At 43.1% G+C, this 19,693-nt stretch overlaps 1 protein-coding gene across 7 annotated transcripts in view; it reads right to left on the bottom strand.

The window, feature by feature from the left end:
- Positions 1-19,693, bottom strand: part of SLC7A6 (solute carrier family 7 member 6) — a 56,471-nt gene that overhangs the window by 10,736 nt on the left and 26,042 nt on the right. For all 7 annotated transcript variants that reach the window (XM_073307545.2, XM_073307547.2, XM_078848089.1 and 4 more), the window contains one exon: positions 13,611-13,734. In XM_073307545.2, the coding sequence (XP_073163646.1) occupies positions 13,611-13,734 (124 nt within the window). The remainder of the gene's footprint in view (positions 1-13,610; positions 13,735-19,693) is intronic.

The following is a 19,693-nucleotide window of genomic DNA, read 5'->3' as shown; positions in this document are numbered from 1 at the left end:
GCCTTCCAAATGTGAGCAATGAAAACTGACCATTGCAAGGATTCAACATATAAACTTTGTATTGCCCAGCCTCTGGCTCTCCCCTGTCAACATGGTTCTTTCTGTGTGGGAAGTACAAGTGCAAAGCTGACGCTAATGTGGCTAAAGGCAACATTAATAATGCTGCAGCTATCCGCTGTCTCAAATTGGGGCTTTTTTGCAAAGAGTGGTTTGTCCTCTTGCTGTCATCCAGAGACCCTAAGGCACAGAGCTGTCTGCAGAGGTCACTCTTGCATAGGAACATGCAGCATTGGCTTCATGTCTCCCCACCTACTTCATTTGGAATTTTCTGCCCTAAATTATTTGCTTCTTTCCTTCTTTGCCTCATAGAATGAAAATACAGCGTGTAGACAAGAAATCCCCCATACTGAAACAGATCATGGCCCTGTAAAAAAGCAGTAGCATACAGGACATCCACAAAGACTATACCCTTCAAAACAAGAGCTAACTGCCTCTCTCTAAAGCCAGAGATATGATACCATGTGCAAAGAAAGCAAAGCTATTTTGGGATTTACATAATCCAGCCTCATAGAAGCTGTCATGAAAGTCTGCCAACTCAGGAGGCTAAGTCTACTTATCTGTCCTTCACAATGATTGATCAAAATAATTATAAAATTTTCCTTATCCAATAGGCTACCTATTGCTTGTCCATCAAAAAAGTCCTTGAGTAAAGGAGAATTATGCAAAGCCGATTACAGTCCATTATACCAGATGATAAAAATGAGTGGGAGGAAACAGAAGAGGGTACATAAAAGGAACTGAATAGTGCAAAAATCTGACTGCAAAAACTGGGGGCTATTAAGTATAACAATAGATTGTTATCCCTATGGTATCGTTCTCCAGCCTGGATTGCCCAATTCAAATTGACTGGTAATTCCAGTGGGTATCTTTCTTGGTCTTCAAACATCCTACACATGGAGTATGTAAACTGATAGGTGCCTCTCTTGTATCATCAGATCCATATGCCTATTGGAATTAAGGCAAAGCCAGCTCAGAGGAATCAGGTGAACCAGGAATCAAGGAAGAACGTGATGGCTGATGATCGAATAATGAAGGAATTTTGAAAGATTCTTCAGAACAAATAAGCTGTGTCAAGAGATGAAAATTCTTACAGACAACTGTTGCAATAGAAGAAGAAGAAATCTGGTCTCCAAAGTTGAGCAATCCAAAGACCAAATGAAATTAAGAGACTCCAAAATTTAAATCTGATGAAGGATATGATTAAAAACCCACACACCACCGCACAACTAACTATGGAACTCTCTTCCACAAGATGTCACAGAGACAAAAAGCTTTCTAGGAGATTACAGAGACATGATGGGTGAGGTAATATCTTTTATTGGATCAACTTCTGTTGGAGAGAGAGAGACACAAGCTTACAAAGAGCTCTTCAGTTCACAGAGTGTCACAGCTAAATACAAGATGGAACAAATTGTTTAGCAAAAGTAGTTAACACATTTCAAGGGACCATTCAAGATGAAGACACCTGTTAATATAGGTGATTTGACATTTATATGGATGATTAACAGCTAGAGTTACATTAGCTAGAGTTACAGAGATAGATGATAAATTTATAACCTATACAAATTCGTACGTTAGGATGCAAGTTAACCAACTGCAGTTAGGAAGAAATCCCCTTTCCCTCCCCTCCCCCATCCCCAATAGGTAGGTTGTCTGTCCACTATGGATTTTCCGTGGGAGGGAACCATTGTGTTACAATTTAAGAAGTCTTAAGAAGTTCAGTTTGCTCTACTAAGCATATCTTCCACAAGATATTTCAGCCAAATTAAGTTCTTCAAGTTTGTCAGTCACCTGAACTTTCTGGTTAAATTTTTATTTCCAGTGGTGCAAATTCAACAGACAAAGCATAGATGAAGAGCACCTATCAAATGTGTTTTCTAATTCCATAGTTGCAGTGAATAAGTCTGCCTGGTTTCTTTGTTACTTCCAAGACAAAATGCATTTTTTAGTTCATAAATGCATATTTATAAAATCTTTCACTTCCACAGGAAGACTCAATTTCTTACAACTTTTGTTGTAAATTATTCTGTAAACCAGCAGGTATCTTCAAGATTGTGCTATATTTTTCTTTGACAAATGATAAAAGAATCCCTACACAGTTACTCATGGCAGTAAAATTTTATGGAGGTGCAACAAAACCAGCCACATGAAAAAAACATTATACTTGTATTTTGTGGGGGGATCATGGAAGGGGGGCAGAGAAATACTAGAACAGGGATCAAAAACAACATCATCAAGTGCAATGGCACAAGAAAAAGGATTAGAGACTGTTTTCCATTATAGGCGTGATTACTTTTATGACAACGTATCCTCAATTAGTAAATGAGTCATGGAGCTCTCATCTGAGAGCTGACCAACTCCATTTTACCTACCACTGCTTCTGGTGAATGTTCAAGTTCATTTTTACAGACATGTGAAGCAGTAGTGACAAGGGAAAGAATGGCGCATTTGAGGGAATATGCAGAGGGTGACAGAAGGGCCTACCTGGAGACAGCTATTACAGAAGCATTTAGTCCGCCATAACAGGAGAAAACCAACATTATGGGGATGGTCCATTGCATAAATCTCAGGGTTTCTTCTGAGAAAGTCTGAAGAGCAAGAAGCATTAAGATTAAATCATCATCCTCACTATGATCTGACAAGTCCTGAACTAGAACTGTTTCTATAGCCAGAAAACAGTACAAGAAATAAATGAATTATAAATCTCTTCAGTTATGGACAATGCCTCCCTCCCAACTATCATACTATAGACACACGTGTATTTGTTTCCCCCCGCTAGCAACCTTAATTCTGAATTTCATTTTAAGACCACCTTAATGAAAGAACAGAAGCCAGGAGCTTCTAGCTGTACATTTTTCAGCTGAAGTGCTAGCATTTTTTTCCGACTGAAATGTTATGACAAATTAATCCCAGAAGAACGATCACAAAATTAAACACTCAAAAAATCTACTTTGTTAAAACACAAAAGCCTGATTTATTAAATCTGTTTTTCCTGCAGTGGGAAAGTTAGTTTGGCTTCTTGACTTTAACAGCTGGACTCAACATCTGAACAGGATTTGCAAGACTACTACTCTGCCCCCTGAAATGCTGAAACAACAGTTCTGTACAAACAGTTCTATTTAAAGAAGTCTGACTGGAAGCAGTGAGAACTCCTCCAATAAAATGTTGCCACAAAACAAAATTCACAGGGTACTTCCATGTTTTAGGATCTGTCCCATGTTCAGTAAGCGAGGGTTGCAGGAAGATAAGAGTCCTACATTTATTTTAGGAATGTCAACACAAGGACTTTGTCTTCACAACATTCAGTTTGCACTGTAACAAGATGACAAAGATCACCAGACACTGACACTGCAACAAATCATGATGTAACACTAACCGTTCCAAAACACCACTGTCCTAAAAGGTCTTTAGTGAGGGGGGGCTTTAAAACCTAGTGAGGAGGGCTTTAAACTCGGTTCACCGGGGGAAGGAGACCAAAGCCCTGAGGTAAGTGGGAAAGCGGGATACCGGGAGGAAGCACAGGCAGGAATGTCTGTGAGGGGAGGGCTCCTGCCTCATACTGGGAATGAGGGGCGATCAACAGGTTATCTCAAGTGCTTATATACAAATGCACAAAGCCTTGGAAACAAGCAGGGAGAACTGGAGGTCCTGGTGATGTCAAGGAACTATGACGTGATTGGAACAACAGAGACTTGGTGGGATAACTCACATGACTGGAGTACTGTCATGGATGGTTATAAACTGTTCAGGAAGGACAGGCAGGGCAGAAAAGGTGGGGGAGTAGCACCGTATGTAAGGGAGCAGTATGACTGCTCAGAGCTCCGGTACGAAACTGCAGAAAAACCTGGAGTGTCTCTGGATTAAGTTTAGAAGTGTGTGCAACAAGAGTGATGTAGTGGTGGGAGTCTGCTATAGACCACCGGACCAGGGGGATGAGGTAGATGAGGCTTTCTTCCGGCAGCTCACGGAAGCTACTAGATCGCATGCCCTGATTCTCATGGGTGACTTTAATTTTCCTGATATCTGCTGGGAGAGCAATACAGCGGTGCATAGACAATCCAGGAAGTTTTTGGAAAGCGTAGGGGACAATTTCCTGGCGCAAGTGCTAGAGGAGCCAACTAGGGGGGGCGCTTTTCTTGACCTGCTGCTCACAAACCGGGTAGAATTAGTGGGGGAAGCAAAAGTGGATGGGAATCTGGGAGGCAGTGACCATGAGTTGGTTGAGTTCAGGATCCTGACGCAGGGAAGAAAGGTAAGCAGCAGGATACGGACCCTGGACTTCAGGAAAGCAGACTTTGACTCCCTCAGGGAACGGATGGCCAGGATCCCCTGGGGGACTAACTTGAAGGGGAAAGGAGTCCAGGAGAGCTGGCTGTATTTCAAGGAATCCCTGTTGAGGTTACAGGGACAAACCATCCCAATGAGTCGAAAGAATAGTAAATATGGCAGGCGACCAGCTTGGCTTAATGGTGAAATCCTAGCGGATCTTAAACATAAAAAAGAAGCTTACAAGAAGTGGAAGGTTGGACATATGACCAGGGAAGAGTATAAAAATATTGCTCGGGCATGTAGGAATGATATCAGGAGGGCCAAATCGCACCTGGAGCTGCAGCTAGCAAGAGATGTTAAGATTAACAAAAAGGGTTTCTTCAGGTATGTTGGCAACAAGAAGAAAGCCAAGGAAAGCGTGGGCCCCTTACTGAATGAGGGAGGCAACCTAGTGACGGAGGATGTGGAAAAAGCTAATGTACTCAATGCTTTTTTTGCCTCTGTTTTCACTAACAAGGTCAGCTCCCAGACTGCTGCACTGGGCATCACAAAACGGGGAAGAGATGGCCAGCCCTCTGTGGAGATAGAGGTGGCTAGGGACTATTTAGAAAAGCTGGACGTGCACAAGTCCATGGGGCCGGACGAGTTGCATCCGAGAGTGCTGAAGGAATTGGCGGCTGTGATTGCAGAGCCATTGGCCATTATCTTTGAAAACTCGTGGCGAACGGGGGAAGTCCCGGATGACTAGAAAAAGGCTAATGTAGTGCCAATCTTTAAAAAAGGGAAGAAGGAGGATCCTGGGAACTACAGGCCAGTCAGCCTCACCTCAGTCCCTGGAAAAATCATGGAGCAGGTCCTCAAAGAATCAATCCTGAAGCACTTGCATGAGAGGAAAGTGATCAGGAACAGCCAGCATGGATTCACCAAGGGAAGGTCATGCCTGACTAATCTAATCGCCTTTTATGATGAGATTACTGGTTCTGTGGATGAAGGGAAAGCAGTGGATGTATTGTTTCTTGACTTTAGCAAAGCTTTTGACACGGTCTCCCACAGTATTCTTGTCAGCGAGTTAAGGAAGTATGGGCTGGATGAATGCACTATAAGGTGGGTAGAAAGCTGGCTAGATTGTCGGGCTCAAAGGGTAGTGATCAATGGCTCCATGTCTAGTTGGCAGCTGGTATCAAGTGGAGTGCCCCAAGGGTCGGTCATGGGGCCGGTTTTGTTCAATATCTTCATAAATGATCTGGAGGATGGTGTGGATTGCACTCTCAGCAAATGTGCGGATGATACTAAACTGGGAGGAGTGGTAGATACGCTGGAGGGGAGGGATAGGATACAGAAGGACCTAGACAAATTGGAGGATTGGGCCAAAAGAAATCTGATGAGGTTCAATAAGGATAAGTGCAGGGTCCTGCACTTAGGACGGAAGAACCCAATGCACAGCTACAGACTAGGGACCGAATGGCTAGGCAGCAGTTCTGCGGAAAAGGACCTAGGGGTGACAGTGGACGAGAAGCTGGATATGAGTCAGCAGTGTGCCCTTGTTGCCAAGAAGGCCAATGGCATTTGGGGATGTATAAGTAGGGGCATAGCGAGCAGATCGAGGGACGTGATCGTTCCCCTCTATTCGACATTGGTGAGGCCTCATCTGGAGTACTGTGTCCAGTTTTGGGCCCCACACTTCAAGAAGGATGTGGATAAATTGGAGAGAGTCCAGCGAAGGGCAACAAAAATGATTAGGGGTCTGGAACACATGACTTATGAGGAGAGGCTGAGGGAGCTGGGATTGTTTAGCCTGCAGAAGAGAAGAATGAGGGGGGATTTGATAGCTGCTTTCAACTACCTGAAAGGGGGTTCCAAAGAGGATGGCTCTAGACTGTTCTCAATGGTAGCAGATGACAGAATGAGGAGTAATGGTTTCAAGTTGCAGTGGGGGAGGTTTAGATTGGATATTAGGAAAAACTTTTCCACTAAGAGGGTGGTGAAACACTGGAATGCGTTACCTAGGGAGGTGGTAGAATCTCCTTCCTTAGAGGTTTTTAAGGTCAGGCTTGACAAAGCCCTGGCTGGGATGATTTAACTGGGAATTGGTCCTGCTTCAAGCAGGGGGTTGGACTAGATGACCTTCTGGGGTCCCTTCCAACCCTGATATTCTATGATAACTGGAAATAGATGTCAGCCTTTCCTGAATTCTGAACTCATGCAAAACTGAAAGACCAAAGATGATCCTACCCTGCATAAGACTGAAGACTTCTGCAGTGCCGGTTTGTGTAGCTCATTTCAGGTTTGCCTCAGACATGAGTGAGCTGTTCCAGGTTCCATTTATACAGGTTCTTATATTGCTCTCATCACTTTTGTATCTGAGCCCCTTTCAGTAATACATTAAGCGACTAACATCTGCCCCGTAGGTTTGTTCTTGCTCCTCCTCTCCCCAGAGAGAGAAAAGTGTGTGCAGTATAGCATTTTGTTTTAGATTCCCCATGCCAGCCTCGGTCTGTGTACTGGAGGGCAGAGGCAGGGAACAGAAAGATCTGGTGTGAGAACACAGAACAGTTTTCCCCCTTTTAGTTTCCTGACCTTTGAGGATTGTTTCCTAAAGGAAATAAGGAAACTGACTCATGGTAACCATTTGCAAGTAGGAAAACTGCATGTGCAAAAGACCCGAACAAAACAAAACTGCTGAGTGCATAAAATTCTGTGCCACTCTCAGAAAGCTTGTTTGTCAAAACAAAAACATTGGGTGAAGTCTGTTCAATTTGATCAAATACATTTAAGTGACCTGCGCTAAAGGAGTGACTACATCAACTGGAAATGTAATGGGGTACTCTAATTTCTGGTGGTGCAATAGATAGCAGTTTGTGTTATGTTTTTTAAAGTGTCTTTCAATTCGGCTTTCAGTGATAATCCTTCTGGCTAGTCCCCACTGCAACCCACATTGCTCCTCTTAAATCATTTGAGATGGAAAATGTCTTCCCTTTTCCCAGGGACAGAAGATGCTGCTGCAGTGCAAGGTACAGAGTGGAATCGTTCATTCAGTAAGATCTTAAATCACCGAAATCATGCATGGCATATAGTCCACTGCATGGATATGCTCTTCTGGATATACCCCAGCCTCTTTGGCCGGATCTACACTTACAAAATTGCATACCCACCTTCCAACAGTGCAGCTACGCAGATCAGAAATTCATGACAGTGGTGTAGATAAGGCACAAGCATTTTCACTAGGGCTTACACTGCTCCTTACCCTAGAGTAGGAGCTGCAACAAGGCTGGAAACGGGTACAAATTCTGCAGAATAGGCAAGGACAAAATGTGTTCCCTTAAAATTATACTAATATGCCAAGCCTTCTCTCCAGATTGGGTTCAACCCCTTGATCTCACACCTCCTGTTTGATGTGTCTACACTCACAACCTTTCTAGCTATAAAGCATCACCATTGCAGCATCAGTGGAAGTTGTAACAGACAGGGACTAGGTTTGAGGACTGTGGTAAAGATGCCCGAGTCCCATCTATACTATAGTTTCCATGGCTGTTTACACTGGTGAAGCTGCATAGGCAGTGAATTACCTCTCAAAAGTTTGCAAGTATAAATGCAGTCAAGGGTTAAAGTAACAGCAATATTTCTATTTACACAGCCCCAAAGGTGTGCTAGTGATTTCAGTGCTGAAAATGAGAAGAGTTGAGGGACCTACCAATTAACAAGTAAGAACTGGTAAAAAGATCCATAAACCCAGATTGAGTGAACTCTTTCAATATGCCTATTCCAACAATCAATGTTGCATATCAAAGAAATTCTAATCAGGTTTTAAGTCAGAAAAGTACAAGATTCACAAGCAGATAAGGGAATTTTAAAAAAGGTTACTTAACAAAATAACTTTTGTTCTCCAAAATGTATTACTTCCATATATTACACTGAGAGATCATGTGCTCTTCACTGTGTGACAAACTCATTTCAGAGAATCTCACCACTGGGAAGGCATGTGCATGCATCTCTGTTCATGGAGTTTAGAACCAACATTATAAGTCCCCAACTTACATAGTTCTTCTCTAACTTCAGGCTCATACTTTAACTCTCCAAAGTAGAGGAGAGAAAGGAGAGTCACCTGAATCTGCAGAGGCAATACATTTGGAGAACAACTTAGGCCAGTAAGCAACCTCTTCTTCATAACACTGTTTCTGCAGATACTCACAGTTAGACTAACTAACAGTGGCAAGTCTCAGCAAGAAGGCAGAGTATGAATAACTGAAATGTTGGTGAAAACACTGCTCTCCTGAACGACAACCTAGTCTGATCTGACTCCGTATTGGGAAATAAGAGAGAATATACAAAAAGAAAAGGAGTACTTGTGGCACCTTAGAGGCTAACAAATTTATTTGAGCATAAGCTTTTGTGAGCTACAGCTCAATTCACTGGATGCATTCAGTAGAAAATACAGTGGGGAGATTTAGATACACAGAGAACATGAAACAGTGGGTGTTACCATACACACTGTAACAAGAGTGATTAGGTAAGGTGAGCTATTACCAGCAGGAGAGTGGGGGGGGGGAAAAAACTTTTTGTAGTGATAATCAAGGTGGGCCATTTCCAGCAGTTGACAAGAACGTGTCAGGAACAGTAGCGGGGGGGGGGGGGGGAGAGGCGCTTGGATCATAAACATGGGGAAATAGTTTTACTTTGTGTAATGACACATCCACTCCCAGTCTTCAAGCAGAAGTTAATTGTATCCAGTTTGCAAATTAATTCCAATTCAGCAGTCTCTCGTTGGAGTCTGTTTTTGAAGAGAGAATATGCTTTGTGAAGGCATGCATCGAGCTTCAGGGAGCAGCATTGCAAATCTCAACAACCAGCACATGACAAATAAATACTGCAGAAGTTATTACTCCCCTGGTGAAAAGGGCTGTAGGTCCTTCTGGTACAATAAGCACACTGTCTGAAAGCAGCGACCCATTACTGCCTCTAATTAGAAGTTCTTAAATTAACAGGTGCCAAAGAAGATGCCTTCCTACCAAACTGGTCTTTTTGGAAGATATCAACACAACCAAAGAGAGTGGGTTGGATGCTGGCTGGTAAAGTCAATCAGGCTCCCAGTTCTACACTGCAAGAGAAGTTTGCAGTGACAGGCTTCAACACCCAAGAACAGTAATAGCCAAATGCAGAAGATGGGTCTAGAAAAGCAATCATAATGGAAAGGGAACTTCAGAAATTATAAACCCAAAAGGATAACTGCTACCTTGGCACCAGACCACCTTGCCAACCAGAACGTAAACCGCAAGGGGTACTTCTCAATGGTGCTGCAAGCATTGGTGGATCACAAGGGACATTTCACCATCATCAACGTGGGATGGCCAGCAAAGGTGCATGACGCTCGCATCTTTAGGAACTCCGGGCTGTTCAAGCAGCTGCAAGAAGGGACTTACTTCCCAGACCAGAAAATTACCATTGGGGATGTTGAAATGCCAATAGTTATCCCTGGGGACCCAGCCTAACCCTTGCTCCCATGGCTCATGAAGCCGTACACATGCAGCCAGGACAGTAGTAAGGAGCAGTTCAACTATAGGCTGAACAAGTGCAGAATGGTGGTAGAATGTGCCTTTGGACGTTTAAAAGCTCGCTAGCACTGTTTGCTGATTAGGTCAGACCTCAGCGCAACCAACATTCCCATTGTTATTGCTGCTTGCAGTGTGCTCCATAATATCTGTGAGAGTAAGGGGGAGACTTTTATGGCAGGGTGGGAGGTTGAGGCAAATCGCCTGGTGTCCGATTTTGAGCAGCCAGACACCAGGGCGATTAGAAAAGCACAGCAAGGCGCGCTGCACATCAGAGAACCAGTTTCATGACTGGCCAAGCTTCGGTGTGACAGTTGTGTGTATTTCTCCTTGATGCAAACCCGCCCCCTTTGCTGATTTTTATTCCCTGTAAGCCAAGCACCCTCCCACCTTCAAAATAAAGTAATTATTGTTTTGAAACCATGCATTCTTTCTTTAGGTTAATTAAAAAAAAAGGGAGATAACTGACAAGGCAGCCCAGGTAGGGTGGGGGAGGAGGGAAGGATACGGCCACATTGCTTATTGTAGCCACACTACAAATCAAACTGTTTGAATGACAGTCTTCTGTTGCTTGGGCCATCCTCTGGAGTGGAGTGGCTGGGTGCCCGGAGCTTCCCCGCCGCATTCTTGGGCATCTGGGTGAGGAGGATATGGAACTTGGGGAGGAGGTAAGGTGATTGTACAATGGATGCAGTGGGGGTCTGTGCTCTTGTTGGATTTCTTGCAGCTGCACCAGATGCTTCACCATGTCCGTTTGCTCCCCCAATTAGCCTTAGCATCGCCTCCTGCCACCGCTCTTCGCGCTCACTTAATGCTTTCCTAGTCTTTAACGCTGAATGCCTCCATGCATTCAGCTGTGCCCTATCAGTGTGGGAGGACTGCATGAGCTCGGAAAACATGTCATCACGAGTGCATTTTTTTGCCTTCTAATCTGCGATAACCTCAGGGACGGAGATGATGGGGGAGCCTGGAAACATTTGCATTTCTGGGTCGGAAGATAAAAAGGGAGAGTAAAATTTAAGATGATACATTTCTGAGAACAAAACGGAGACTCTTTCACAGTGAATCAAGCAATTCACAGCAGACAGCACATGTGCTTTAGGTACAAGGTCGCATTTTGCCTTTTATATTGAGGGCCTGCAGGTATGGTGACATCACACGCGGCTGGGCAACACAGTTCGGTTTCCAGGCAGCCATGGTAAGGCAAAAGGGTATGCAGGGTTGGCTTCTTACACATAAGATGTGGGAATGGTTTCAAACTGCAGCACCATCCTTTCCCATAGCAAGCAATAGGTTGGGTTTCACAATTAAAAGGAGGGGCTGCAGTTTTTGGATGGATGTGCAGCATACACCTCCCCCCACCCCACAGCGTGGCTATTCTCTGGGATGATCCCTTTTAGCCAAGCACAAACAACCCAGCATGAATGGGGTCCTTTTACTATTCCCTTACAAAAATTCCCCTATTTCAACCAGGTGACCATGAATGATATCACTCTCCTGAGGTGAGCACAGAACGATATAGACCAAATGTTGCTTGAATGTGACCAAAACCCAGGACCATTCGCTGCCATGCTTTGTGCTGCAATGATTCCAGAATAATTTCAGAGTACCTGCAGGAGAGCTTCATGGAGATGTCCCTGGAGGATTCCCGCTCCATCCCCAGACATGTGAACAGGCTTTTCCAGTAGCTCTACTGGCCACGAATGCATCCCAATTCTTCAGGGCAAATCTAACATTAAACATTATTGCTTTTGAACTCTGTACTGTAGTTACAAATGTGCACTCACCAGAGGTGCCTTCTCCAGCTTCAGGGTCGGGGATCATGCCTTCGGAGGGTATTGGCTCCAGGGGGACGAAAAGGTCATGGCTGCTGGGGAGAACAGATTCACCGCTTGCCTGTTGCGCATTCTCCTCCTCCTCCACAAAATCCTCCCCTCTGTTGCGTGAGACTCCCCCCCTTGCAGGTGTCCATGGACAATGGTGGGGTAGTGGTAGGGTCCCCTCCCAGAATGGCATGTAGCTGATCGTAGAAGCGGCATGTATGGGACTCTGATCTGGAGCAACCGTTTGCCTCCTTTGTCTTTTGGTAGGCTTGCCTCAGCTCCTTAACTTTCACGCAGCACTGCTGTGTGCCCCTGTTATAGCCTCTCTCCACCATGCCCTGTGAGATTTTGGCAAATATATTTGCATTTCTTCTTTTTGATCGGAGTTCTGCCTGCACAGAGGCTTCTCCCCATACAGCAATCGGATCCAGTGTCTCCCTTTCGGTCCATGCTGGAGCTCGTTTGCAATTCTGGGGGAACTGCATGGTCACCTCTGCTGCCAAGTTCGCCACGCTGACCAAACTTGAATTTCATTTCCTAAGTTCCCGGGGCTTTTCCTGTGTACCTGGCTAGTGCATCGGAGTTCAAAGTGCTGTCCAGAGCGGTTACAACAGAGCATTCTGGGATAGCTCCCGGAGGCCATTACTGTCGATTTGCATCCGCACTACCACTAATTCGACCCAGCAAGGTCAATTGTAGCACTCACCAGGGAGGAGTACAGAAGTCAATTTTAAGAGCCTTTTAAGTCGACAGAACGGGGTTGGTTGCGTGGATAGGTTGATTTTAAAATCAACCTATCGTGGCTAAATTCGACCTAGCCCCGTAGTGTAGACCAGGCCTTAGTTTTGTTCTGAGTAGCTAAGCTCAGACTGAGATTGAACAGATCATTTGAAATCACTGGAATCTATTTGCTGTGATGCAAGCCACCACAGTTCATCACAGTCAACACTGGGATTTAGTTTTCATAGGGGAAATTTTTTTTAAAAACCACCCCTATCCTTTGTAAACTGCTGACTAAACTAAATCTCACCCATCTCTGTTTAGAGCTTAGTTTGTTACATTTTAAAGTTGATTAAGCTTGTACAGTCATACAAATTTCTTAATAAGGTTTACTATAACAATTGCCCTACCAGCCCAATGATCAAAATATAGAGGATATATTGTATCTGTAAGAAATTATATTACGGAGAATAGGTGAATTACTGAATAAAATTTAGGGTACTTTAAAAAAAATCCCTACACAAATGAGCATCCAATCCTTCAAATTCAGGATTTTTTTTTTTCCCCCTCAATTTTGTACTTCTGTTTTACAGAAGAATTGTAGGAATTGATGCAATTTTAGTAGGGCTAGGAAACAATGAGTGATAAAACTTGGTTAGAGAGTAGTACAAATATTAGCATGGCTAAATTGCAACATTATCTATTTGCAAACAGATAACAAAGCTACTTCACATTGAAGACAGATTAGTTAGTGTCTCAGTACAACATTTTTCAAACACATTTCAAGTTATTAAAAACTATAGCATAAAAATGACTAAGAACATGCTAAGTATTAATGATTCCTATTATTATTCTTTAAATACCTCAAGGAGCATACACCTACTCAGAATCTTTGCAAAATATGCCAGTGGCTTGGATTAGGTGCTGGTTTTAAATAGGATTGCTATTAAGTTAAAAGAAACCAATACACAGTATGCACATTCACAATATTTGTGTTTAAGACCAGATTTAAGTATTTAGGATAAATTAATTATTCAATTGGTCTCCCCTTCTAGATTTAGGGGAAAATATACATGGCACAGGAAGGAACATGAGTGACTAGGGACTTTACCTACAATGTGCACAAGTAGTAAATCTCTCTCTAAAATATGAAGATTTGACAATACAGCAGTATGGTATATATTTGACTTACCACCGCCACAGCATCACTAGAAAGAACAGCATTAATATCCAGCACTGTATAGTAAGCTATGTTGGTCAAAATATAGATAACCGTCACAATGGGCATAGAAATTGCAATAGCCAGTGGCAGATTCCTGATGAGACAAAAACAGCAAATAGGCTTGGGAAAATTCTAGGGTTTTAAAAAATATATAATTTCAACAAATATCAGTATTTATTTTTAAATTGTTTATTTACATGTCTACAGTTGTGCAAAATTACGGGTTAAATTTTTTCCCACTTTTTAAATAGATTTAAATTTTCACAGTTGCAGAAAATTATGGGGGAAGTCAGACAATTACACTAAAAACACTAAATACAGATTCAAAAAGTTAACGCTTTATAACCGTTAAAACAAACTGTCAATGTAATATCCTTAAATGAAACTCTAATAAGGTCTAAGTAGCATTTTTCTTACTTTGCCTATCTGTCAGTGTCAGATATCAATGGAAATATCTAAGTTATTTAGAGCTAGACTGAGCTGATTACATTTGATAAATGTTTCTAATTGAATGCAAGCTCTTCTTCTTTCAAAAACCTCCTGTCAAAACAAAATAAAATTTTGAAAAAATTGTCACTCGTTCAGGGTGGCAAAACCAGCAAACTGGATCAATAGAGAGTGACAAACTCCAAGTCAGCCTTTTGCATTTGTTGGATTTAATATTTTAAAGCGTCATTTACCTTTTAAAAATGAATTTGGCACAGAGTAAGGATTTTTTCATTACTTCCCTAATGGCACTAAAAGGGGATTCAACACCATTACAATGTCATCACTATCACAAAGTCAAATTACTGTGGCAAAATGTCAGTGCAATACAAAGTAATTAAAAACTCTTTAAAAGATAAGAGACCATGATTCTTGGGACTGTTCTCCTAGAGAGTGACTAATGCAACGCTCATGGTTCAAAGATCTGAGCATCGTAATAGCTAGTGGCTGAGATCCATCCAGAGAGCAATTACTTACTTCAAATACCAGTTTAAGCTAAAGTTTAATGATGTGAAACAAGAACAAAAGAAAAGTGCCAGCTCCGCAGAGAACAAGAGAGAGAAAATGGGGACTATATTATAGTTACCTTTTTCTCAGCAATAGCAATAATTTTCATTGCACCAAAGATTAACCAATATAATTATATCCCACCACACTCTTGGAGAACAAGCAATACAAGGATCATTCCTGAAATATATATTACTAATAGACATATTTAGTAAATCTAGTACCCCAGTGTGGTGGGGTAGCTGCCCCACACAGGCAGAAGGATTAAAGCAGCCCTGGGGAGGCTGCGCAGAACCCAGCCAATTAGAAGAGTCTTATTGAGCCAGCCAATAGGGAGAAGGCTTAGTGGAGCAGCCAGTCAGGGTCAGGCTGGCCTATATAAGAAAGGCTGCTGAGCAGAACAGAGGCAGTCTCTCCCGGGAGGGTAAGGGAGAAGGACTGGCTACCCTGTAGGAGGGTTGAGAGCAGCGTGAACAGATGTCCCGATTTTATAGGGACAGTCCTGATTTGGGGGGTCTTTTTCCCTTATATAGGCTCCTATAACCCCCACCCCGATTTTTCACACTTGCTGTCTGGTCACCCTAGTCAAGAGAGAGACAGCACCTCGGACAGAGCAGTGCTGGAAAAGGGAACAAGAGGAAGCTCCAACCAGATGGCTGCCAGACTGAGGCCCTGATACAAGGGCGGAGAAGGTGCTAGGGCTGTGGGGAAGTGGCCCAGGGAAACAGATGGTGGAGTAGGAGGAGGGGCAATACATGGCTGCCAGCTATAGGGTCCCTGGGCCAGAACGCAGAGTAGTGGGTGGGCCCGGGTCCTCCACTTGCCACCAAGGGGAGTGGCCAGTGCATGCACTGCAGTTTGCCACTGCGATGAGTGGACTGCACTGAGCACTGCCAGGTCCCCCGGGGGGGAGCGGGGAGAGAACCGAGTGGAGCACAGTCCAGGGAGCGACATGGGTCCTAGAGGTGGAGGTGAGAATGACGACAGGCGAGACACTACTAGATGAGGGCATGTTGGTGAAACAAGAGCTAATTCCTAGGACAGCCAGCAGGAGGCACCGTGGTGGTGAGGCCTGTCCCATTACACTCAGGCAGGAAATGGAAAACAGAGGAGATGCCTTTCAAAAACAAAACAAAAAAGAAAAAACACAAAACTACAGAGGGGTATTCATCGTCCCCCTTTAATCCCCTAAAAATACTATGCAGAAGATGGAAGAATCAGGGTATTTTCAAAATTTTTCAAAACTAGAAAGAAGCTGCAAGTCCAAACCTCAATGTCTGATACAATTTTAAGCCCGAGTTCTTTGACAAGAGAATGTAAAATATTCTATGTGGCTTCCCTGTGAGTATCCTAAATATTAATCAAAGGTTGCGTACTCTCTCTCACATGGCTGCCATCCTACACCTTGACCTGAAATTCACAAAGGCATGGCTAAAAGGGAATGCTAGAATAGGAAAAATTATCTGCTTACCTGAAAATTTCCATTGTGCAAGTAATAAGGTCCACAGATCCATTACCATGGGTACTCCAACCTGCGTGCAGCTTTCGGGCAGGATCAGACCTGTCATTCCCTAGCATCAGATGATGCATCACCTCTTGAAATTCCCTCCAGTTGAGAAATTCCACAGCCAAGATAATTCAAAGCTACTTTTTTAATTAGAGATTGTGTTAAATATACTTTGAGGAAATACAAACATTTCTCCTATGGCAGTCCATGGTATATTCTACCTAATCACAACAAACCCAAATACTGGGCTGTCAGTTTCCATCTGTATTGTGGATGATCCATTTGTCTCCAGAGTGAGCTGAATCTGTGGATCTTATTACACAGAAAGATAATTTTCAGCTAAGCACAGATACATTTTTCTCTTCTTCTTCTTCATGCTAAGGTCTACAAATTAGGGTTGTTGATTAATCACAGTTAACTCACACGATTAACTAAAAAAATCACAATTAAAAAAGTTAATTGCAATTAATCGCAGTTTTAATTGCACTGTTAAACACTAGAATAGCAACTGAAATGTATTATATTTTGGATGTTTTTCTTCATTTTCATATATATTGATTTCAATTACAACACAGAATACAAGGTGTATATTATTTTTGATTACAAATATTTGCACTGTAAAAATGATAAAGAAATAGTATTTTTCAATTCACCTCATACAAGTTGTCATAAATATAAAGGGAAGGGTAACCACCTTTCTGTATACAGTGCTATAAAATCCCTCCTGGCCAGAGGCAAAACCCTTTCACCTGTAAAGGGTTAAGAAGCTAAGGTAACTTCACTGGCACCTGACCCAAAATGACCAAAGAGGGGACAAGATACTTTTAAATCTGGAGGGCGGGGGAGGGGGGGGGAGACGACAAAGGGTCTGTGTGATGCTTTTGCCAGGAACAGATCAGGAATGCAGCCTTACAATTCCTGTTAAGTTAGTAACTAATCTAGCTAGAAATGCGTTAGATTTCCTTTTGCTTAATGGCTGGTAAAATAAGCTGTGCTGAATGGAATGTATATTCCTGTTTTTGTCTCTTTTTGTAACTTAAGGTTTTGCCTAGAGGGATTCTTTATGTTTTGAATCAGATTACCCTGTAAGGTATTTACCATCCTGATTTTACAGAGGTGATTCTTTTACCTTTTCTTTAATTAAAAGTCTTCTTTTAAGAACCTGATTGCTTTTTCATTATTCTTAAGATCCAAGGATTTGGGTCTGTGTTCACCTGTACAAATTGGTGAGGATTCTTATCAAGCCTTCCCCAGGAAAGGGGATGTAGGGCTAGGCGGGATATTTTGGGGGAAGACGTCTCCAAGTGGGCTCTTTCCCTTGTGATACTGCATGGCCAGAGGGCAGCAGGAGAGTGTTAGAAGGGAGCCTTATTCCCTGTAGAGGGAGAAAGTTTGCTATAGATTAATTCATAGATACTAAGGTCAGAAGGGACCATTATGATCATCTAGTCCGACCTCCTGCACAACGCAGGCCACAGAATCTCACCCACCCACTCCTGCAAAAAACCTCTCACCTATGTCTGAGCTATTGAAATCCTCAAATCGTGGTTTAAAGACTTCAAGGAGCAGAGAATCCTCCAGCAAGTGACCCGTGCCCCATGCTACAGAGGAAGGTGAAAAACCTCCAGGGCCTCTTCCAATCTGCCCTGGAGGAAAATTCCTTCCTGACCCCAAATATGGTGATCAGCTGAACCCTGAGCACATGGGCAAGGTTCACCAGCCAGATACTACAGAAAATTCTTTCCTAGGTAACTCAGATCCCACCCCATCTAACATCCCATCACAGGCCATTAGGCCTATTTACCATGAATATTTAAAGATCAATTAATTACCAAAATCATGTTATCCCATCACACCATCTCCTCCATAAACTTATCAAGTTTAATCTTAAAGCCAGATAGATCTTTTGCCCCAACTGCTTCCCTTGGAAGGCTATTCCAAAACTTCACTCCTCTGATGGTTAGAAACCTTCGTCTAATTTCAAGTCTAAACTTCCCAATGACCAGTTTATATCCATTTGTTCTTGTGTCCACATTGGTACTGAGCTTAAATAATTCCTCTCCCTCTCCGGTATTTATCCCTCTGATATATTTATAGAGAGCAATCATATCTCCCCTCAACCTGAAGCCAATTAAAGCACCTGAAGCCAGTCACCTGATAAAACCCCCCTGCTTCAATCAGACAAGGGAAGGAGTTGAAGCAGAGTGGATTGGTGTTGGAGCAGAGAGCAGTTTGGAGGGAAGCAGAGGAGAGTTTGGAGAAGTGCTGCGGTGGGCTAAGACCACCAAGACCTAGGTAAAGGGACACCTGGTTTGTGCAGAGGGAGAGCACGAAGCCCCACAAGCTGAAGAGCAGGAGAGGGAAGTAGCCCAGGGGAAGGAACCGCTAGTTCAAGCAGTTTACTGCTATCCCTAGGGCCCCTGGGCTGGGACCCGGAGTAGAGGGTAGGCCTGGGTCCCTCCCTCTCCACTCCCATCCTCTAGGACACTAGAGGGGCAGTTAATACCCCAGTTCAGGGGCGAGAAACGGTGCCCTGAACCCTCCCCAAGAGGAGAAAGCGTGAGACCCATCAAAGTAGTGCCGGTAATTTGCCACACCCTGTTCTTTGTTTTAAAGAGTTGGTGGTGGCAGCATACGGTTCAAGAACAATGCAAAGTCTGTACTTTAGGGAAGTTTTTAACCTAAGCTGGTAAAAATAAGCTTAGGGGTCTTTCATGCAGGTCCCCACATCTGTACCCTAGAGTTCAGAGTGAGGAAGGAACCTTGACACAAATACTGTAGTGCAATCTGTCATGAAAATGCAACTTACAAATGTAAATTTTTTGTTGTTGTTACATAACTGCACTCAAAAATAAAACAATGTAAAACTTCAGAGCCTACAAGTCCTCTCAGCCCTACTTCTTGTTCAGCCAATCGCTAAGACAAACAAGTTTGTTTACATTTACAGGAGATATGGCTTCCCTCTTCTTATTTACAAAATCACGAGAAAGTGAGAACAAGCATTTGCATGGCACTTTTGTAGCTGGCATTGCAAGGTATTTACATGCCAGATATGCTAAACATTGATATGTCCCTTCATGCTTCAGCCACCATTTCAGAGGACATGCTTCCATGTTGATGAAGCTAGTTAAAAAAAAAAAATGCATTAATTAAACTTGTGACTGAACTCCTTGGGGGAGAATTGTATGTCCCCTGTTCTGTTTTACCCGCATTCTGTCATATATTTCATGTTACAGCAGTCTTGGATTATGAACCACCACAAGTTGTTCATTTTAAGAACACTATCACTGCAGATTTCATAAAACGCAAAGAAGGTACCAATGTGAGATTTCTAAGATTAACAGTCCCAGTCTTTAATCTCTTCTCATACAGAAGCTGTTCCATATCTGACAAACAATGGAAAAGGTGGCCAGACAGTGAGGCACCCTGATAAGCTTTACAAGATTTCATCCCTGCCTCATGCTCCAAGTCTGACAGAGAGGCTGCAGGTCACTTTATTTACGGTTTCCAGATGCAGAGAAGCTGATCACCAGCCCACCAAACTGCTTTACCA

This window comes from Lepidochelys kempii, chromosome 12 (assembly GCF_965140285.1).
Source record: "Lepidochelys kempii isolate rLepKem1 chromosome 12, rLepKem1.hap1, whole genome shotgun sequence".
Classification (NCBI taxonomy): domain Eukaryota; kingdom Metazoa; phylum Chordata; order Testudines; family Cheloniidae; genus Lepidochelys; species Lepidochelys kempii.
This window is presented reverse-complemented; position numbering and strand designations above follow the sequence as displayed.